The sequence below is a fragment of the Mauremys mutica genome, chromosome 21 (genome assembly GCF_020497125.1).
Source record: "Mauremys mutica isolate MM-2020 ecotype Southern chromosome 21, ASM2049712v1, whole genome shotgun sequence".
NCBI lineage: Eukaryota > Metazoa > Chordata > Testudines > Geoemydidae > Mauremys > Mauremys mutica.
This window is the reverse complement of record NC_059092.1, coordinates 14151719-14174711: the sequence shown is the minus strand read 5'-3', so window position 1 is coordinate 14174711 and position 22993 is coordinate 14151719. Positions and strand designations below refer to the sequence as shown.

Below are 22993 nucleotides of genomic sequence, written 5' to 3'. Positions count from 1 at the left end.
CCTGACCATCCCAGTATGTTTAGGTCAGGTGGAGAGACCAGCTGGCCAATAAACCAGTTCCCAATACCAAGGGGCCGGGATAAAAATGGGACGAGGGGATGCTTTGTTAACTGGTGGGTTAGCCTCTCTCTCCAAGTTCTTAGGATGCCAATACACCTTGGGCTGGACTTTGGCCACACATCCACCTTGTAAGCTCTTTGGGGCAGCAGTGGGTCTTTTTCTGTGTATTCAACAACAGCGGAGGGCCAGTCATCAGCACTAGAGGAATAATAATGTCCCCCAGTCCTCGCCCCTGCTTTGGGGACGTGCGCCTGAATCTAACATCTGATTCTCAGCCCCGTCACTCAGCACAAAGCAAATAAGCTTTTAATAAAACCCACATGCCTCAAAGGCAGAAGAATAAAGGGAAAGAGAAAAACAATCTTCTTAGCTTAAATGGGACCAGTCCCTCCCTGGTGGAAGCTCCTCGCAGGGGGTGGAGTTATGCCATGGAGGCATTTTGCCTCATGATTTTAAAAATGCTGGTTGCCATGGTCACTGGAAGCGGCTGTTTATTTGACATCATTTCTAGAACTTCCGATGCCATCGGGAGGGAGTGTGGATTTTTAAAAGCATGTCGCGACTTTTCTTTGGTTTTGTTTTTTCAGGAGCTGTTTGTTCCTCCCAAGGGCCGAGATAAATGCTGCGGGAGTGTGGGGGTGGCGGCCCTGGGGAAGATGAAAGGGAATAATGCAGCTGTCTCCTCGCAAAACTACTTAACCCAGCCCCCTTTCTCCTCCTCCTGCAATACACTCTGGGATATTCCTTTATGTTAGAGCACAGAATCATTCCAGAGTTTCTCTCTTTTCTAATAATTGGTTGCTAGGGACTGATCTCCAGAGAGCACCACACAAAAAGGGTGAGATGCTTTCATGTCTACAACTTACCCAGCATACAGCACACAGAGAAATATAGGGCTCTGTTGTCAAACAAGTGCCTGAATGGGACATCCACATCTCACATTTGGTCACTGAAATGGGCACTTAGAGAGGGTATTTGTGCACTTGCAGGTAACTTACTGGTGGTACATGCTAATTTGAACGTCTGCATGTGGGCTTTGGGCATCCTGGTACAGCTCCCCAGTTTGAAGCCAAACATATATCTATATTCCTACATCTACCCACGGCAGACACATGAAATGCACACACACGCAAAGTGCGAGTCCACATTTGGAAAAGATACATGCATAGCCACACACTGAGCAACACAATCACAGATTCATATGCGTGTGCACACAAATAATCAAACACAAACCCCTTTTAGCAAACAAATCTTCATCCACATACACACCCACACAAACATCATCACCACCATCATCACCATCACAACAGAGCAGTAAAATCCCTCATTTATAATCAGGGCTTGGTATACAATCTAGCCAAATGGCCTTCCTGGTCCAGAACCTAGACTGGACCCCATAAAGGGAGAGGTGCCAGCATCTCCATGAAGACCACTAGGAACGTTGATACCGCTATTAATTTTACAGGAAGGTGCTCAGATACTCCTATGAAGGGCAGCAATATAAAACTCTGAGCTAGATCAATAGATAGAAGCCCGATCCCTCACCCAACACTGAGCTAGTTTAGGTTCCGGCTATTACAGCTCTTGAGATACAATGGCAGCGCAATGTTTACAGAAGATAAAGCACAGCAATCATATCGCAGAAAACGCAGAGAATCTTTATTACAATTACCACATTATATGCGTGCATGTGTGTGTGTACGCATGCACGCACACACATGCCGTTGGGCTTTGCATTGTGAACATACAAAGGAGACGTGCAGCTGACCATCTTCTCCTGGGGTTAAAACACCCCACATTTTGTGTCAGAACAAAGCTTCTCTCTCTCTCTCTGTGTGATGCTCTGCATCTCATCCCCAGAGTCAGACACATGTGGGCCAGATCTGTCCGTGATGTAACCTCACTGAAACCAAAGCATGATGAAGAATTTGACTCCCGGGTGTTCTAGAGCTCATTTCTTGAAGACACAGCTAGGCACCCCCAGGGCCAAATTTTCCAAACTTGGGTGCCAAATTGTAGACAGCTAACCCCACCTTTAGCTACCTAACTCAAAGAGGGCTGATTTTCAGAGGCACTGAACTTCTGCAAATCTCACCAAAGACAACAGGTGCTCAGCACCTCTGGAAATAAGGATGCTTATTTAGGTACCTAAATATGAATATAGACACTTACATTTAGCCATGTAACTGTGGCCTGATTTGCAGAGCTCTGGAGCACCCACACAACCCCTTCTGGAGAGTGATGGGAGCCCAGCACTTTTGAAAATCAGCCCCATCGTGCTGTACATCCCATCCCCGGCCACATCCCCTCCCCAGTGTCAGACACATACAGGCGCCTGTCCTATGTGACATGTACAAAACTGTACAGAAAAATTGCACATTGTAATAGAAGTGAAATCTAAGGGCATCTCTCTGTACATAGATGGCTTTTTTTTTAAATATATAAATGTTAGTTTAGATCAAGTAGTAAAAGTCACTTCAGCTAGACTCTGATGAAATGGAAATATCATCCCCCACCCCCAGTTTGTGTGTGTGTCTCTCTCTTTCCTTGAAACCACTGGAAGTACAAAATACACAAAAGAGTTGCTCCCTGCCCAATCTGCGGCAGCTGCCCATTCAGGGAACCTTCGCCCTTCCAGAACTTGCGGGTATGTCTCAGTTTAGCAAGAGCCCGTCCCTTGCTCTAATGCCAGTCAGTCTTTCTCTGAGCGGTTAGCAAGTGTCTGTGTGTGTGTAGGGGTGGGGAGGTGTGTGGAGGAGATGGAGATGTGCACCAACCCCTCTGGATCATTTCAGTGTCCGCTCAGCAGAAGAACAGGTGCCAGGGCCACCTCACAGCTGGTGCCTGTGCTCGGATGGCAGTGGAGGAGTGTTATCTGCAGGCTGGGTAGCTCAGTCTATCTGTGTGTGAGCCCTGGCAGCCAGCAGGGCCTGATGGCTGTTGTCTGCCTCTCCTCAGGCTGCAAAGGCAGCAGCCAGGGAGACGTGGGCAGGGGGCAAACAGCAGGCGGCCTTGGCAGACTCCTCCTGCCCCTCCTCACCCCGGGCAGGCGGGCCCTTCCGAGAAGGCAGCTGGGCGGTCTCTAGCCGCCTGGCTTCAGCAGCAGGGCCTCTCCCGGGCGGGCTGCCAGGGCGGCGGGCTCTGGAGGCTCCAGCCCCTCAGCTCCCGGGCTAAAGTCAGCACCTCGGCCCGCTCCCGGCGCTGGGGGGCGGCAGCGGGCGGGGCGCCGCCGGGGGCCGGGCTGAGGCCGGCGGGGGGCGCGTTGCGGCGGGGGGCGCCCAGGTTCTCCTCCTCCTCCTCCTCCAGGATGGAGCTGAGCCGGCGGGCGGCGGGGGGCCGGTAGGGGCCCTGCCCGTTGAGCAGCTTGCGGAGCGGCACCAGCGGGACGATGGAGTCGCCCAGGCGCTGGCGCCGGAGGCGGCGGGCGTCCTTCTGCCGCTGCAGGCGCTGGAAGTCGCGGAAGGCGGCGCCGGCCGCCTGGAGCAGCAGGCGCGCCAGGGCCCGCGCCGCGGCCGCCTTGGGGAGCAGCGCGGCGTGGCAGCGCAGCACCACGGCCTTGTGCTTCACCTGGTGCCGGTAGACCCAGGCGAAGAGCTTGGGGTGCCGGGCGTCGGCCGCGCAGTAGGTGACGCGGCGCAGCAGGTAGGCGTGGGCCGGCCGCCGCCCGCCGCCGCCGCCGCCCCGCTTCTCGCAGGGGGCCATGCGGAGGCCGTGCGCCCCCAGCGTCAGCTGCACCTTGGTGCCGCCGGCCCCGCCGCCGCTCTTGGCCCAGATCTTGCCCACCGCCTCGTCCGTGCAGCCCTCGCCCTTGGCCTGCAGCGTGACCGCGTTGCCCAGGTACCAGGCCGTGTAGGTGGGGTCCTCCGGGTTCAGCTCCACCGTGTGCCGCCGGCTGCGGAAGACGCTGCCCAGCCGCTCCAGCGGGCACTCGGGCAGCAGGTCCGGGCAGGAGCGCACGAAGCTGGAGAGCAGCGAGGCGTAGCTGAGCCCCGGGCCCAGGCTCTTGGCTTTGCCCTGTCGCTCCTCTTCCACCAGCACGAACTTGTTCCGGCGCCAGGGCAGCATCGCGGCTCTGCAAGGGGGGGAGCGGGGGGTAAGAGGCTGGGGAGGCAGCGGGATCCGGTGCCTGTGCGGGAATCGCTGCCTGCCCCCGGCTCGGGGAAGGGGCTTTCCCCCAAGCGCACCGGGAGGCGCCCCGACCCCGCTGCTCCTGCCTGAGCCACTGTGCCGCCCACCCCCGCCGGGAATGGCCCCGGTCCCTGCCCCACTGCCCCGCCGGGAGATGCCCCGGTCCCTACCCCACTGCCCCGCCGGGAGATGCCCCGGTCCCTGCCCCACTGCCCCGCCGGGAGATGCCCCGGTCCCTGCCCCACTGCCCCGCCGGGAGATGCCCCGGTCCCTACCCCACCGCTCCGCCTGGAATTGCCCCGGTCCCTACCCCACTGCCCCGCCGGGAGATGCCCCGGTCCCTGCCCCACTGCCCCGCCGGGAGATGCCCCGGTCCCTACCCCACCGCTCCGCCTGGAGATGTCCTGGTCCCTGCCCCACCGCTCCGCCGGGAATGGCCCCGGTCCCTGCCCCACTGACCCGCCGGGAGATGCCCCGCTCCCTCCCCCACTGCCCCGCCGGGAGATGCCCCGGTCCCTGCCCCACTGCCCCGCCGGGAGATGCCCCGGTCCCTGCCCCACTGCCCCGCCGGGAGATGCCCCGGTCCCTGCCCCACTGCCCCGCCGGGAGATGCCCCGGTCCCTACCCCACTGCCCCGCCGGGAGATGTCCCGGTCCCTACCCCACTGCCCCGCCGGGAGATGTCCCGGTCCCTACCCCACTGCAGATTGCTGGGGGTGCCCCTCCCTCTGGCCTGCCCCACTGCAAATGGATGGAGCTGCCCCTCTCTCAGCCCCCGCCACCCGCTCTGCTGCAGCTGGCGGGTGCCCCGGCCCGGTGTCCCTACCTCACTGCAGCTGGAGGAAGATGCGCCGATCCCGATCGCACTGCCCCGCAGCGGGCTCTGGCTCCCGGTCCCGCGGCTTCTCCTGCTGTGACAGCAATGAGGAGAGGATGCGGGGATTCATCCCTAACTGCGTGTGCTGCTCCCCCTCCCGGCCTGCTCCATCATGCAGCCACACACGCACACAGCAGCCCAGAGCTCTCACATAGACAAACACACACACCAGCCCAGAGCGCTCTCTGTCACTCACTCACACACACACACACACACACACACACACACACCAGCCCAAAGCTCTCACACAGACAAACACACACACCAGCCCAGAGCGCTCTCTGTCACACACACACACACACACCAGCCCAGAGATCTCACACAGACAAACACACACACCAGCCCAGAGCGCTCTCTGTCACACACACACACACGCACATGCCAGCCCAGAGCTCACACACACACACAGAGCAGCTCAGAGCTCACTCACGCACACATATATACATACACACAGAGAGATCAGTCCAGAGCTCACACACACACACACAGTGGCTCAGAGCTCATTCACACACACACACACATCAGCCCAGACTAGAGCGCTCTGTCTCACATATGCACACACCAGCCCAGAGCGTTCTCTGTCTCACACACGCACACAGCAGCCCAGAGCTCACACGCGTGCACACACACACACACATACATACACACACAGAGCGGCTCAGAGCTCTCAAACACATACACACACAGAAACACACATCAGTCCAGAGCCCCCCTCACATACACACACACACACACACACACACACACAAAATGGCTCAGAGCTCTCTCTCTCTCTCTCTCTCTCACACACACACACACACACACACACACACAGTGGCTCAGAGCTCACTCACACATACACATACACACACAGAGATCAGCCCAGAGCTCACTCTTTCTTACACACACACACACACACACACACACACACACACAGAGTGGCTCAGAGCTCACTCACACATACACATACACACACAGAGATCAGCCCAGAGCTCGCTCTCTCTTACACACACACACACACACACACAGCTCAGAGCTCACCCACAGGGAGACCCCACTTTTCTCACAGCCTCACCTGGACCATTCTGCAATGCCCATAACCCACCGTGCTGCCTCGCAAGCAGACACCTGCCTGGCTCTTGGCTACACATTGCTTTGGCCATGGTGATGTGATGGGGTGAGGTATGTTCCCTGCACTCACAATTCCGAGCACTCACAAAAGCAGAGAGATGCCAAGGATGTTTGCCATAGCAACCTTAGCTCAGGCCTGTGGTGTCCAAGTACTAGAAAGCCCACAGTTCCTCTGTCAGGGGAGAGAAACCAGTGCTGTGGTCCACTCACTGCAAAAGAACCTAGAATTAGCCCACGGTGGGGAAACAAATATTTACCCTGCCAACTACACTCGGGGTCAGTGCTGTGGGATTCTCATACCAGCTTCCTAGTGCTGGTTTCAAAGATGCTGGAGGCAAACATTTCCTGGGTGCTTAAAGAAGGCAATTGCATCAATATTTAGGCAGGTAAATAAGTGGCCCCATTTCCAGAGGTGCTGAGCACCTGCAAAATCAGGTGTCTTATTCCAGGCCTAAATGTGCATCTAGGCATCCACGTTTGGAAAGTTCATTATTTTTTGGCATGACTCCAAAGCACAAAGGCCATTGTCATCACTTATGCTGCACTCTTCATCTTCAAAGCACTTGGCGAACATTTATCATTGCAACAAACCAACAGGGGAGGTAAACATCAGGCTCCTGTTTTACAGATGGAGAAACTAAGGCAGAGCGGGTGGAAATGACTCGCCCAAGGTCTCAGAAGGGTCAGAGATTAACTCACGGGTTCCTAACCCCCATCTTTGCTCAGATCCCTAGACCAGGCCTCTCTTAGCCCAGCTCGCGTAATGCCATAAATCCCAGCTCAATTGTAATTTTCTTTTTATGAGTTTCTAATAGCCTCTGAACATTGTTTGAATGAAATATTTATGGCTGCTGGTGAGTATGGAGTTAGGGTTGCCAGGTGTCCAGTTTTTGACCAGCACACCCAGTCAAAAAGGGACCCTGGCGGCTCCAGTCACTTTGCGGACCAGGCCATTTAAAAGTCTGATTAGTGGTACAGTGGGGCTGGCAGGCTCCCTGCCCAGCTCCGCCCAGCTCCTGGGAAGCGGCTGGCATGTCTGGCTCCTAGGTGGAGGAGTGGCCAGGGGGCTCCGCGTGCTGCCCCCGCCCACAGGCGCAGCTCCCATTGGCCGGGTCAGGGCAGGGTTACATAGCGTGACTCGCGAGCGCTCCAGCTGGAGATGGCTGTTGAGGGGTTGTGGCGTGCGACTCTCCTGCTGCTGCCCCTTCTCCTCGCACTCCTGTGGCTGCATTGTGTGCCCCAGCGGCTACCCCGTGCTCTGTCACCCCAGTGCCAGCACCAGACGTTTGAGATATCTCTGTCTCCTAGTGCTGCAAGGGGCTCTGGGAATGGGGCTGTTGTATGGCCTCCCAAAGCCCGCACCCCCTCCCGCATCCCAACCCTCATCCCTAGCTCTGAGCCCCCTCCTGCACCCCAAACCCCTCATCCCCGGCCCCACCACAGAGCCCACACCCCCAGCCGGAGCCCTCACCCCTCCCACACCCCAACCCCCTGCCCACTGAAAATGAGTGAGTGAGCAAGGGTGGGGGAGAGTGAGCGATGGAGGGAGGGAGGATGGGGTAAGTGGGGGTGGGGCCTCAGAAGGGGTGGGTTCTCAGGGAAGGGGGTGGGGCAAGGGGCGGGGCAAGAGTGTTCGGTTTTCTGCAATTAGAAAGTTGGCAAGCCTAGATTCCATGCAGAAGGTGTGTATGTGCCTGTATGGCTAAGTGTGTATGTGTCAAGTGTACACAAAAGAGCCAATGTGAATCGTGTCTGTACGTGCTGGAGGCTGTATGTACTCACAATATATTGTCTGACACCAGCACATCTTGTAAATATTACAGACCTTGTTCACTCCAGAAATAATTCAGGTTTTATCAGAACTTGCCAGGAGAATAGGTGAGGCTGAATTCTCATTTACATTAAGGCCTTTTTACACTGAAAGGGACCTTAGTGTAAATGAGCATCAGGCCCTCAGTGTTCCTGAGAACTGTGACATGTGTGGTTGCGATAGCAATGCTGTCATGCTCCGGGTGCGTGACGGTGAGTGGGGGAGTCTGGAATCTGACACACAATTGCCTGCTAGAAGCCAGAGCTGCTGATTAAGCTTGGTAGCTCTCTGTGGTCCTGGATGAGAGCAAGGATGGGTTCAGCTCCTGGATTTGAGCCTTAAGACCCCTTGCAACCACCTAGAGAGCTACTGCCTGACAACATTTGGGTGTGATTCCCGGCATGCGTACACATGCTCATGCTAGCTTGAGGAGCGCTAGTGCGAGTATAAATAGTAGCTGTGGTAGTGTAACGGGACAGAGCCTGGTCGCCGGCGGGCAGGATCGAACCGCGGATCTCTGGAGCTTAGTGCATGAGCCAAAAGCCACCTGGCTGTTAGCTAAGGCTGTAGAACAGACTCATTAATGGTGCTTTCTCTAAGTGGTCTCAGTGCCACTAGCTGGGACCGAACACCACACCCAGACGGTGTGTGGGTTACAGCAGCACAGGCAGTGGCAGCACAGCTTAGCTGTGCCAAGTGAAACCCGCCTGCCCCTGTGGGTCTGTGTTTCAGCCACGCCACCGCAGCTGCTGCCTGGGCTACCATGGCTACTTGGCTATTTATACTGGTTCTAGCTCCCAACAAGCTGGCATGAGTACATGTACATGAACTGGGAATCACACCTCTAGCCCATTGTGTACACGTAGCCTTAGACATATGTCAGCCCCCCCTTAGATGCTGAGGCCTGATTTACACTTAAAACTTAGGTTGACATAGCTATGGCATTCGGGGAGGGCGGTGGTGAAAATCCACCTGCTAAGCACCACAGCGACACTGACCAAAATCCCCAGTGTAGACACAGCTAGGCAGGCGGATGCATTCCTCCTCCAGCCTACCTACCGTCTCCGGGGGAGACAGAGTTAGTACAGCCACCAAAGGGGTGCTTCCGTTGGAGCAACTTCCCCGTAGAGTTTACACCACGGGGTTACCCTTGCAGCCCCATCGCTATGCCAATGTAAGCCCTGGAGCACAGACCAGCCTTTAATCCAGAGGTCAGCAACCTTTGAGAAGTGGTGTGCCAAGTCTTCATTTATTTACTGTAATTTAAGGTTCCGAGTGCCAGTCATACATTTTACATTTACAGGGGCTGGCAGACTGAACCCCAGACCGGCAGTGGGGGGTGGCAGACAGAACCCCAGACCAGCAGCGGGCTGAGCGGGACTGGCAGCCGGAACCCCAGACTGGCAGGGGTAGGTGGCTGGAACCCCAGACCGGCAGTGGGGGGCGGCAGATGGAACCCCCGACCGGCAGTGGGGGGTGGCAGATGGAACCCCAGACCGGCAATTGGGGGTGGCAGACAGAACCCCAGACCGGCAGCGGGCTGAGCGGGGCTGGTGGCCGGAACCCCAGACCGGCAGGGGCAGGTGGCTGGAACCCCAGACCGGCAGTTGAGGGTGGCAGACAGAACCCCAGACTAGCAGTGGGGGCGGCAGACAGAACCCCAGACTGGCAGCAGGCTGAGCGGGGCCGGCGGCTGGAACCCCGGACCGGCAGTGGGAGTGGCAGACGGAACCCCCGTCCGGCAGTGGGCTGAGCGGGGCCAGTGGCCAGAACCCCAGCCAGCAGTGGGGGTGACAGACGGAACCCCCGACCGGCAGTGGGCTGAGCGGGGCCGGTGGCCGGAACCCCAGACCGGCAGTGGGGGCGGCAGACGGAACCCCCGACCGGCAGTGGGCTGAGCCGCTCAGCCCGCTGCCAGTCTGGGGTTCTGGCTGCCATCCCCTGCCAGGCGGGGTCCCAGCCGCTGGCCCCGCTCAGCTGCTGCCAGCCCAGGGTTCAGGGGACGGGGGGAGGGATAGCTCAGTGGTTTGAGCAGTGGCCAGCTAAACCAAGGGTTGTAAATTCAATCCTTGAGGGGGCCCATTTGGGGCAAAAATCTATCTGGGGACTGGCCCTGCTTTAAGCAGGGGGTTGGACTAGATGACTTTCTGAGGTCCTTTCCAACCCTGATATTCTATGAAAGGAGCTAGGAACTCTGCATCTCCATACAGCTAAGGTGGCTGGTGCATTCACTTGATGCCAGAATATGGCCTGGGCCTGGGCCTGGGGGGCAGCTTGCCCTATAAGGTACCTCTGTGATGTTATCCTGGGCCATTAAGGACCCAGATGGGGATGGGAAGATGGATTGGATTTGCTGGAAAGGAATGTAGAGTTGAAAGCACTTCCTCTGCTTCTGGGCCCAGAGATTTATTTTGAAGCTCTCTGGCCTGTGTTCAGACTAGACAGTCACAATGGTCCCTTCTGGCTCTGGAATCTATGAATGAATCTAGGAAATTGGGAGCTCACTGTTAACATGAACACAGTGCAAATGTGACAACCTATGTGAATCATCAGACGAGGTTGGATTTTCAGCACCACAACACAGACCTTTAGCACTTGACTCAAAGGAGTAGCTTCATTAGCTGGTAGCAGGACTAGGCTGTTATCCTCTAATGACCTAGCCCCTAGCCGGGGGAGCATGACACACCCTGTGCTAGGATGGGTAACACAACCAGGCCGGCTACCAGACTGTTTATTTCAGCCCCAGAGCCGTCTCACGGAAAGGAGAAGATCGCAAAAGAGGGACTATCAGATAATGAAATAAGTGTCTGAGCTTCAGGATGAGTTTGGCAGGATCCTTTATGCTAATCAGGTTTCAGCTCTTTCGTTCCATCGTCCTGATGACAGGGCAAATGCATCGCCTCACTCTGGGGTTCGAGCCTGAGACATAATCCTCCTAACAACCCCTTTGAAACATCGCACCAGGAACAGCAGCATTTGACCAGGACCAAAGCCTGGGGAAAAGGGACTCCTGAGTCCTCACTAAGCACCTCAGTGGGCATCAAGCATTCCTCACCCTGCTCCCAAGGACTGTGGGTTGGGAGAGCCGGACGGTCAAGGCAGAGCTGCTAATCTGCAAACACTTGCTGTCCTCCTGGTGGCACAGAAAAGGCACACATCTCGCTGCTTCTTCATTAAGCGACATTTCCCAGCAGCCCTTCTCAGCCATGGGGCGATTACCAATGAGAGATCTGGGCTGGACAACACTGACAGGCACAGGGGAGCATGTGCTCCGTCCACGGGATGGGTAGCGCAGCCAGCCAGGGCCTGTGGCTGTCCCTTCAGATCAGATCAAGGGGAGGCGAAGGAGGTGGTGAGATGCAGCCCCCTAATGAGCAATGAGTAGTGACTCTGACGTGTCTCACACCAAGCCAGCAGAGCTTGTGACTGGCACTGCTGCTCCGGAGGAGCCCTGGATTAAGAGCATTATTCAGTGACATCTCTCATTTCCTTCCCGTCTCTCTGCCTGCCTCGATCCCTCCCCGACACTCATGGCAGCATGATGAGCCCTGGGTCATGACAACGTTAATTACTCCCGCTCCACGCAGCTTGGCTCCGTTCCGGTTCCTTCATGGGGAGGATGGAGGCCTTTCCAAGAGGGATGATGAATTTGACTCATCAGTGGGGCTGGCGGGAGAGCCCTCTGACAGCCTCTGGTGTGGATTTTCCTTCCTACATTCCACCTCCCTGCCCCCTCAGTGGTGGGGCTATTGTGCCCCACATCCTTTCTTCATAGGAAGTCATACAGGAAGCATGAAAAAGCTCAGCCGTGCGCACAGGGCTACCACAACGTAAGTCCCACGTGAGTGGTGTCCAGGGTTTGTGCTGACTGTCTCCACAGCACAGAAGCAGGAGTGGATAGTGCATAGGAATGAATAACCAAAGGAGAGGAATAAATAACAACACTGTAACTAATGCTACCAACCGAAATGAATCTGCTGGGCTGCATGTGTGCCGTGGCCCTCTTCTGGATCGACTCAGCACTGCTCATCTGTGTGTCAGTCCCCTGTACTACTGGCAGGTAGCGGAGATTCTCCAGAAGCAGAGGCATCTGAGTTGCTAGCCAAATTGTCACCATAAAGTTCTGGACCATCTCATTTTGCAGCACAAAGACAATCTCAGTATCCTGAATGGCATAGATTTCCCCCCCCCCCCATGATACTTTGCCTTTTTCATAGTGTCTCCTATCCAAGGCTTTCAAAGCATTATACAGTTATGAATGAATGAAACTTCCCAGCCTGGCAGGTAACTATTATCATCCCATTTTACACTTGGGGAAACAGAAATGCTCAGGGACTTGCAAAAGACCATGGAGTGAATCCTTGGCAGGGTTGGAATTCAAACTCAGGAGATCCTGGTTACCCAGGATGCAGGCACTTATACTGTGTTCATCACCACTTAGATGGGCCAACCCTGAGCTCGGCCCACTAGACAACACTACCTCTGGATAGAAAACCCCTGTGCAAAGTGGTCTAGGTACAACCGCGGGAACTGCATGAAGACAGGCAGAAGCCATTCATCCTGGATTTGGTGATGGCTGGTGCTGCCGTCAGATCTTTGTCATCTCTGAGACCAAGTGCCGTGGGGACTGAGAAACTGACCAACAGAAGGGCCCAGCGAGGATGGAAGCGTCGCCATATAAGGGGCTCTTGGTATAGCAGGGAAATGTTCCATTCAAGAGCGCTTTTCACAGCAACTTCCTGATCCCTTTGGTGTCTTTCTGAGCCCAGCTTGCCTGCCCTCTTGTAAGCACTGGTTTCCCAGCATGCTTTTCTAGGGACTGCTCCTTTAAATGCAGCAGAGCCAACCAGCTGCAGGCTTAAGAAAGCTGTTTTACAGCCAGGCACTGCTTCTCCAACAGTTCTAGTTGGTAAGTCTCTGGAATGCCTTCGATGGTTTCTAATTCCTTTTCATGTTAATATTGCTGAGCAGAGAGCACATTCCCCCAGAGCTCTTCTCAGATGGTTGGGGGGGGGAGGAGAGACCCCATTTTAGCAAAGTGTAAATAATTGCCATTAAAACCAGTAGGTTGGACACTGGATGGGCACCCTGAACTCCAAAACCTGTAAAGGATAAGGCCTTTGTTCCTGTGTTTCCATTCCTGCATAAGCCAGAGGAGCCTGGCGTATCCACACGCAGGCTGAGGAACTCGTAGTACTGCATATTTCCAGATGAAAGTCCTTCAAAGCATTCTTCCCCAGTTGAAATCCAATTTGCTGGGGCTACAAAATCCAGGAAATTTGCATAGGACTATTGCAATATAAGTCAAATACCAGCATGCAGCCTGTTCTCCCTTTCCCCTTCCAACACAGGCATCCGTCCATATACATACACACCATGTTTATACACACAAGCACTCCATTTGCATGCAAATACGCCACATTCATACATGGCACATTTGCATACACACACACCCTATTCATGCAAACACACTGTTGTCACTCTTCCCGTTCCCACCCACACTACAGATAACACCCAGGCAAGCACAGTCCCCTGCTTTCACTTCCAACAGCTTATGCTATGACACCAGCAAGAACGCCGTGCGGCTCTAGAATACTAGGATAAAAGATAAGCAACCAAAATAATAATATAAAATGGCTTGTTTCCAAACCAGATCCCTCACATTAAAAGAGAAGAACTTTCCAATGTGCTTTATCCTATCCGCAATGTAAGGCCCAGAACGTAGTGGGGTTTTGTTTGTGTGTTTGCATTTGGAGTGGGGTGGTGTTATTAAACCTCATGAAAATGTCTTGAGGGTTGAAAGGGGTTGAAAGGGAGAGTTCATCCTTCTTAAAGGTCATGAATGAATCTACCCACAGCAGCCTTGTGCTAGGTAGTGCCTGAGAGCTGGAAAGTGAAACTGACTACATACCACTGTGAAACTAACCAGGCTAGTTGGAAGGTCAGAACTGAGCAAAATTCAAGAATTAAACAAACATCAGAAATGGTGAAAAATACATTACCAAAGATTGTAGCGATTCTATCAATTATAGATAATACAGTTATCTTCGTGGTATCTTGTAATGGTTCCCCTCTCTTCCGCTTGGAGGGAGGCCACTCAGGCTGGTCCTGTCGAGACAGCCGAGCGCCCGCAATAGGGCTGGGTGATTAATGGTCACTATCCGGCTTTAGCCTGGGCTTGGATAGTTCATGTAGTCAGCCCTTGAACACAGTCTATCAGGACTGGCCGTGGCTTGGGCGGAGCTCCAACAGCTAACAACCAACACAGTCTCTAAGGGCTGGCTTTGGCGTAGCGCAGGCAGCCAGCAAACAAACAGTCTACAGGTGAGTGGTAAGGGAAGCTCCTCTCCTGAGCTGGAGCCTCCTTGCACAGTGTAGGGGGTCAGGCACCCTAGGGTGGGATGGCAGGGGGACGCGGGCCCACCCTACTCTACCACGTTCCAGTCCAGAGCCCTGGAGTGGCTGCCCCAGTGTCAGTAGGGATCCAGCCGCAACACGCCGACTGAGCCACGCTGGGCTTGGCAGCCAGCTGCTCCGTGGCTGCCCCTGGGCTACTTACTGCCTCCCTGGGGTTCGGTACCTATGGTCTCCAGGCCTCTTCTGGTTCCACAGGGTACACGGCAGCTGGTACTCCGGGCCAGTCCTCATCAGCGTCTGGGCATCGGGAATAGCCAGGTGTAGGTTCCTCTCGGGGACGCGGGAGAACAGGCAGAGCATCCTTCTTCTGCAGCTGTTCTGCAGGGCTGCCTTTTCTACTTCCGGTACTTCTGGCGAGGGGGGCGGGGTGATCTAGGCTCCGCCCTCCAAGGGGCGTGTAATGGTCCTTCGCTGTCCCGCTGGGAGGGAGGCCACTTGGCCTCACTACATATCTGAACCCAAAACTTAACATTTTCATTCTCTGTGATATTATTGGTGCCAGAGATAAGGAATCTTTATTTAATTGCTTGACTTTTATAGTGACAGGGTCTCTTTTGGCAGATTTAAAATCTCCCCCAAGGCTGGTGTTTGTTAGCTGGTTTATTTATAGATCCTATATTATTTAGGAAGCGTGGGGGTTTTTTTTCCTCTCTGGTTTCTACTTTTCTGCCTCCTGTTTGCTGCTTTTGAGTTCCCTCCCACAAGCTGCATGGGAATACATTTTTTTTTATCCTTGACATTTTGCTGTTTAACTTGATCATGGCTCAATATGGACTGCCAATCAATCACTCTGAGTGTGTCAGTCAAATCCAGGCTGGCTGTCCGAGCTAGTAAGCTTGAGGGCATTTCTGCAGTTTGTCTGTCTGTAACGTGATAGCTTTTTAATGCCACAGCCGATGAATTCCAGGATTTCAGGGAACATTCTAGGCCAGAATCCTATTGATCTGGGGAGAAACTGGGGAGACGGCAAGCCCCTGCCATCTGTTTAGTACAGCCACAGCTTCAAGCTCCTTTGCAGTTATCTATGGATCAAAGAACTGGTTGGTGGCTCTCCTTAACACCCTCCAGCACAACGAGACACCAGTCTCATCTCAGCCCATCCTCCCAATAGAGTTTAATATTTTGACATCCTGAATGTATTATCCTTCCTCTCAGATCAATAAAAATGGTGGGGGGAGAAATTAAGGGAGGGCAATAAGGGGCAAGAAGGGCATTCCCACAGCCCCCGGCATGGGGGAGAAGAATGATATGGAGGAGGAGCAAGGGAGGGGGCACACAGAAATCCTGGTGTGGGGGAGATTGGGAGATCCGGGTATGGAAGAGAGGTGGGAATGCAGGGGAACATAGAGCCCTTGCCATGGGGGAACAGGAATGGGGGTTGACACAGAGAGCTGCTGGCAGGGTGGATGTTGGGGAAGTTGCACTGAAATGAAGGAGGATCGGAGGGGGCCACACAGCGAGCTTGCTGGGGGAATGGCAGGAGGCCAGGAGCCCCTGATCTCAGCCTGCCTAAGCTCTGAAGCGTGCAGCCCTTATTACAGACCATTGCAGGGAAAGGATATGCACCTCTCATGGTTGCGGCATTAATTTGTACTTCCCCTGAGGGCTGCAGGACAGTCACCTTCTTTAAGGATGTTGGCTGGCAAGTTCTCGGGGGATTTTCCCCATTGTTATCTCCAGGGAGCAGTCTGCACTGCTATGTGTGGATAGGGGATGCTGGAGCCCCAGGTGACAAACTTCAGCAGGAGCCTTGGCCAGTTCTGCGGCAGGCATAAGGAACAGGGAGCCTAACTCTGTCTACACTGCAATTAAACACCCGTGGCTGGCCCGTGCCAGCCAACTCGGGCTTGGGCTAAAGGGCTGTTTTAATTGCTGTTTAGATGTCTAGGCTGGTGCTGCAGCCTGAGCTCTGGATCCCTCCCACCTCGCAGGGTCTCAGAGGCAGGGCTCCAGCCCGAGCCTGAACATCTACACTACCCTTAAACAGCCCCTTAGCCTGAGCCATGTGAGCCCAAGTCATGCCAGCTGAGGGATGTTAATTGCCGTGTGGACGTACCTTTAGTTCTCTCCATCCTGCAGCAGGGTTGGGCTGACACGGACCTTCCTCTCAGTCAAAAATAGAGCGAGCTTAGGGTGAAGGGGGCAATCAGAAGTAGGTTTGGCACCCAGTGGTGATTTAGTTGGTGTTCGTCCAGCTTTGAGCAGCGGGTTGGACTAGATGACCTCCTGAGGTCTCTTCCAACGTTAATAGTCTAGGATTCTGTACCACAGTTTCCCATTGTTTGGGTCTGTGAGTCGGGCAGGTCCCTATCCTGTCATCGCTGGTGAATGAAAGACAAATGTGACTTCGGTCACAAGTAACATGAGTTTGGCAGTCTCTGTCAGGAGGACACTGCATGTTTGCCCAAACTGCCACTTGTCATAGATTGCCAGAATTCAAAGATGAGGCCGGCATGGGAACAGGCAGGCGAAGGTGATTCACTACCACAAGGATAGCGCCTTAAAAATACACAATAGAGCGGCAGAGTCAGTGTTATGTGAGAGGAGGGGGTGTCATGTTGGAGCAGCAGGGGGGCGGAAAGTTAATGGCTGAAATGCATCGGAAGAGCTGCAATGGAGGCTGGATATCAGTGCACGGTGCAGTGGAAGGGAGGAGGGGGCAAATCTGGAATGAATTCATAGCAGAGCAGCATCAACGATCAATGGCAGTGGATCCCTGGAGGAAAGGCTAAAAGAGCTAGGTACGCAGAGATTGCCTGAACAGCAAGCAGTGGGTGACTAGACCCCGACTGCTACCGCAGGGATCAGTTCTGGGTCTGGTTCTGTTCAATATCTTTGTCAGTGGTTTAGAGAATGGCATAGAGAGTCCACTTATAAAGTTTGCAGATGATACCAAGCTGGGAGGGGTTGCAAGTCCTTTGGAGGATAGGATTAAAATTCAAATTGATCTGGACAAACTGGAGAAATGGTCTGGAGTAAATAGGATGAAATTCAATAAGGACAAATGCAAAGTGCTGCACTTAGGAAGGAACAATCAGTTGCGCACATACAAAATGGGCAATGAGTGCCTAGGAAGGAGCACTGCAGAAAGGGATCTGGGGGTCATAGTGGACCACAAGCTAAATATGAGTCAACAGTGTAACGCTGTTTCAAAAAAAGCCAACATCATTCTGGGACGTATTAGCAGGAGTGTTGTAAGCAAGGCACGAGAAGTCATTCTTCTGCTCTACTTCTCGCTGATTAGGCCTCAGCTGGAGTATTGTGTCCAGTTCTGGGCACCACATTTCAAGAAGGATGTGGACAAATTGGAGAGAGTCCAGAGAAGAGCAACAAAAACGATTAAAGGTCTAGAAAACACGACTTATGATGGAAGTTTGAAAAAAAATGGGTTTGTTTGGTCTGGAAAAGAGAAGACTGAGAGGGGACATAACAGTTTTCAAGTATGTAAAAGGTTGTTACAAGGAGGAGGAAGAAAAATTGTTTTTCTTAACTTCTGAGGCTAGGACAAGAAGCAATGGGCTTAAATTGCAGCAAGGGAGGTTTAGGCTGGACATTAGGAAAAACTTCCTAACTCTCAGAGTGGTAAAGCCCTGGAATAAATTGCCCAGGGGGGTTGTGGAATCTCCATCATTGGAGATTTTTAAGAGCAGGTCAGACAAAAACCTGTCAGGGATGATCTAGATAATACTTAGTCCTGCCATGAGTGTAGGGGACTGGACTAGATGATCTCTCGAGGTCCCTTCCAGTTCTATGATTCTGTGATAACTGAAGTGTGCCAATGCATGGAGGGTGGCTAATTATTGAGGGTGGCACAAGGTATCGAGCTAACAGCAATGGGATGAAATTCAGAAGAGAAGTCCTTAGGCTAGTTATCAAGAGAGGCCTCGTGACAGTGAGATCTGAAGGTGTGTAGCCCAGCTTCAGTGGTGTCCGCTGCATGCACTGCAGGGGTCTGTCCATCTGTTAGGGACCTTAGATTGGGAATAGTGTCCCCAGGGGCGTGGTGACAGTCCCATGGCCTGACCAGTTTAAAAGCAGATGGGACAAAGCTCTAGCAAAACAGGTGGTAGGGAGCAATCCAGCTTTGGTCTCTGGGAGGTGACGGAAGGACCTGTGGGGCTTCCCAGTCCACCTGTAGCTTCCATAGTTCTAAGCAGGGCTCTGTGCCGCATGCAATTCTCCTGAGCAGTAGCGCTAACATCTACCTACCAAGCAATGCTGAAAAGAATCAGGAGGAGGGTAGAGCTTCTTGGATACTTGTGCGGTGAAGATAGTAAAGAGGTGACTTGTTCTGTTGGCACATCCTGGGATGGTAGCAAACCCCCCAGTCCGAAATGTCATGTCAATTAACTATAAGACCTTTCCAAAGCATTTACCATAATACACATAATTAATAGGGAGAGCTCCCAGATGCGCCTGTCAAAACCAAGGCCCCATTGTGCTGGGCACTGCACAAGCATCCACTGAGAGACAGTCCCTGCCCTGGGGGAGCTTAGGAGAATGTAAACAGACAAAGGATGGGAGGGGAACAGAGGTGGGGCATGACATGCCCAAAGTCAACCCAGCATGTTGGAGAACCAGGATTAGTACCCTTGTCCTCTTGGTCCACAGCCAGTCCCCCATCCACCAGACCCTGCTGTCACCTGTGAGATGTATAGCTGTCAAACACGCCTTGATTATTGTCCATAACTCCAGTTCCTTCTGCTTCTCGAATCTGAAACGCTGATTTATCACAATGACAAGCTAGATTGTAGTTGCCCACCTCTGTTTCTCCCCAAACAGGGCCTGCCTCGTTCTAAACTCCACCTAGAAACTGAGCAAAACAGAGCTTCACGCCGTGTGCGACACTTTGTCTAAGGAATCCCAGATAAGCTAAACTTGAAGTTTCTCTTCCTCCAGGAACACAAATGGAGATGTCTAAATAAAAGGATTGTTAGTCATTTAGACAAGGATCTCACAATCTACAGACGGCTCAAATGTCTGTGTCTCTGCATGGGCAGTGAGAACCCCCACATGGTTGACCGAGGAACACCCTGCTTTCCTATGCAGAGTGACCCATTTAATCCTGAGAGTGAATCAAGTTCCAGAGGTGGGTAGGGAAGCTTAGCCCACTTAGAAATAGCTTGCTGTGTTAGTTGGGTTAAGTTTCCTGATTCAAGTCCAATTCACGTGTTTTCACCCCAAATTAGAAATGGTACATTTGTCTGCCTTATGAATCAAACATGCTGTCTCTCTATATGTGTGGATGGTGTCTCTGGGGCATAGAGTAAGTGCTGAACAATGTGAAATGAAAGGTACTGGATATAATCAAAGAGTGTATGGACCATGTCCACGACATTAGAGGAATTATAAGGGATTTTCTTTTCTCAACAAATGATTGTTGCACTCTAGAAGTGATGTGAATTGTATTGCACCAGCAGGACAAGGAATATTGAAAGATATAAACACCTAACACTGAAATATGACAAGAGATCCCTTTAAAAGGCAGGGAGTTGCAATTACTAGTCTGGATAATAGAGCAATACCATCCTTGAAATGAATAAAACGTAAAAAGCCTCAGATAAAAAATACCTTTGATCCTTTTATGACCCACCCACACCATCTAGTTAGTAGATATTGACAGAAGCAGGCAAGAAACTGCAAGAGCTGAAATCCAAGAGCTAATTGCCAAGTGTCCAATAGGAAATTAGAGAGTTTCCCTCTCTAACCATCCCTGAAAACAGGTCATAAAACTGAGATCATCATATGAGATGCTGGAGACTCCAGGAGAGCTGCCCTGTTGAGGTTTCCTATTTGGGATTGTGTTTCTCTTTGTGTTCTTTAATAGAAGTAGCTAAAAGTTCCCCGGTTGAATCTGCGCTCTTTCGAGTGAGACCCCAAGGAACCATATTTTGGAGTTTTACCCAGTAATCCTAAATGAGTGTTTCTCCTTTGCCAGACCAGGTAAATTGGCCTTTGAGATCCTCAAAGAATAACAGTCAGCAATTGCTTGGATGTTTCAAACTAATGATTTTCAAACCAAACACTAAGAATAGCAAGGGCTGCAATCCGAAAAGTGCTTCGAAACAAGGTGCAGCCTCACTCCTCGGAGGATTACTTAAGTCACGTCTACACTACCGGCTAAATCGGCACTGCTGCGATCGTTGCAGCGGTGTTGATTTAGTGGGCCTGGTAAAGACACACTCGACCTAAGTGACGGTGACTTCAGCTAAAATCCACGCCCCAGAGCGATGTAGTTATACTGACCTCACCCCTGACGTAGACAGAGCTATGTCGATGGAACAGCTTCTCCTGTCAACATCCGTACTGCCTCTTGGGAAGGTGGATTAACTAGCCGAAGGGAGAGGTGTCACCCATGGGTCTTAGAATGTCTTCATTAAAGCATTACAACGGCATATACATAGCTACCGCCACTCAGTGGGGGTGGTTTATTATGTCAATGGGAAAACTCTCTCCCATATGCTTTTGCCACTGTCAGGTCTCTTGTGTAGACATAGCCTGAGCTAGCGTTCCCCCATCTCAACAGAAGGGGTTATCGTAATTAATTCCATTCAAATGTTGGCAATAACTTCGAACTGGCACGCCTAGTTTGGTAGATTTCAGCTGTCAAATCTAGCTGACACTTCAGCATATTCATAACATTGACTCTGCATCTCCGCGTACAATCCCATTGTGTTTATCTTGGTTTACTGATGTTCTGCGTGTGTTCAGGACTGCTCTGGAGACTGAAGAGAGGGCAGCTTGCAACCCCTCCTCCCCCTGCATCCCAAGAAGCATCCTCTGTGTTTTAGGGACTCAAAATCCCAGATTTGTGCTGCATCAGCACACATCGGAGATAAAATTGCTGACTCACCTGTGTTCTGCAGCTGGATTAAGGGGTTCCACACTCAGAGATCATCTTCAGCAATAAGGCCTTCCTCCTTCCAACTCCAGCAATATCAAATATGCCCATGTAACAGAACCAGACCCTGGGCAGTGAAGCATCAAGTGAAATACAACGTCAGTGGCAATTTCTCAAGCTGCAATCCACTTCCAGGGGGAGGGGCCTTTGTTATGGAAAATGCATCCAATAATGAGCTACCTCTAGAAATCTACAGGATCCTGCTAGAAGGAGCCGTAGGGTTAAGGACCTCTGAGATTACGCCCCAGGATAGCCTGCTCCTTTTCAGAACACCTGGATCTGAAGGAGGCGAGAGCAGCAGGGTTGGTGGATGGGGGATCTGCAGATTCGCACCAGATGCCTCATTAGTTTGACTATCTCCATATGTTTTTCAGGCATATGTTACCCCGCCTGAGAACACAGCTCAGGCAATGTGGAACAGACGGTGATAATCGCAGAGCATGTTGTGGAATGACAGTTAATTTTAATAAGGTGAACAAGCTTCGGGGAAAGGGTTCAATCCCACCCAAGGCTCGGATCTCAGCCTTAAAGCCTGCAGCCCTCTGTGTGTGGGGGAAATCATGAGACATTTGCAGAGCATTTACAGAACCTTTTCAAAATGCACAACCCCCTTTGAGATCCACCCTTCCTTGCTGCAAATGAAACACACTGTTAACCAGGAGATGGAGATAAAACAGGGCATGTGATGGAAACCATAAAGCTTATGATGCACAGATATTGAATTCCAACCCTCTGGTGGAAAGGAGGGAAGCATGTGGTGGGAGTGGTGACGGGTCAATTCTCACAATCTTATCTCATTCCTGCTAAGGTTTATGTGTGGAAGTCCTAGAAGTGCTACCTTTCTTCACTGATCCTGCAGCAAAAAATCTGTCGTATGATGACAATTGTATATCACTACATCAGTGGTGCCCAGAGACTGTTAGTGGGCATCTATTGATTTTTCTTTCTTTCTATCTTAGGGTTCATACCGCCATCCATCCCCATGGTAGCTGATTGTCTTCCATTGTTAAATGAATAGCAGAGTCCCTCTCGTGGATTTCAGGCAGCGACTGGCTCACCATCCTTTTTGGGTTAAAAGCTCTGTTTGGGTTAATCCTTATTTTTTGTTAGAAATTGGCTGAGTGATATCAAAGCTAATGCTGCATTATGACAGCATCACACTTCGATGCGATGACACAGCATGTGAGAGGCCGATACATCGTCGTGGTCTGGTTCTAAATTACCAGCTCAAATGGCCAAGGCTTTTTCACCATAACCAGCCTGGAATTTATCCTAAAGAAATGCCATAATAAACCAGCAGCCCTTCGAGTGGCCGATCCTGTTCTACCCAAATAGCTGTTTCCATATCAGATCCTGATCTGAATCTAAACTTTCCAGCTGGCTTTTATCTGGGTCATCAGCTGAACCAAAACCCTGGAGCCAAACCCCGCAGAGTGTTGGGGAGCTGAACTTTGCAACACGGGCCGATCGCTGATAAGAAAGTTGATGCAACAGCCCGTGCACTAGGGTGGAGCCAGATTCCGAAAGCTAAAGATGTAGACAGATGCCTAGTGGGATTTTCAAAATCCCGAGGTGTCCTAGGGTTGGAAGCTCTCAAGCAAGGATGGAATTAGCTCCTCTATAGCAAGGGGAGAACCTGAGTCAGAAACCTCCCTTGCGGTCAGTCAGGCCTTTAGCTTGCTATGTGCCTT

At 52.4% G+C, this 22993-nt stretch overlaps 1 protein-coding gene across 2 annotated transcripts; it reads right to left on the bottom strand.

Moving 5' to 3' along the window:
- Positions 1-1715: 1715 nt before the first annotated feature.
- FAM43B (family with sequence similarity 43 member B) lies at positions 1716-21374 on the bottom strand. 2 transcript variants are annotated; one of them, XM_044996609.1, is made up of 3 exons: positions 21255-21374; positions 5014-5098; positions 1716-4132 (listed from the first exon to the last, which is right to left on the bottom strand). In XM_044996609.1, the coding sequence occupies exon 3, from the start codon at positions 4123-4125 to the stop codon at positions 3157-3159; it is 969 nt and encodes a 322-aa protein (XP_044852544.1). In that variant the 5' UTR covers positions 4126-4132; positions 5014-5098; positions 21255-21374; the 3' UTR covers positions 1716-3156. The 2 variants fall into 2 exon arrangements, with proteins under 2 accessions (XP_044852544.1, XP_044852542.1); XM_044996607.1 differs by lacking the exon at positions 21255-21374 and having other exon boundaries at positions 5014-5288.
- Positions 21375-22993: the final 1619 nt, after the last annotated feature.

Bases quoted from the DNA above. Each gene is read 5' to 3' on its own strand.
- FAM43B (XM_044996609.1), bottom strand. From the start codon at position 4,125: ATGCTGCCCTGGCGCCGGAACAAGTTCGTGCTGGTGGAAGAGGAGCGA.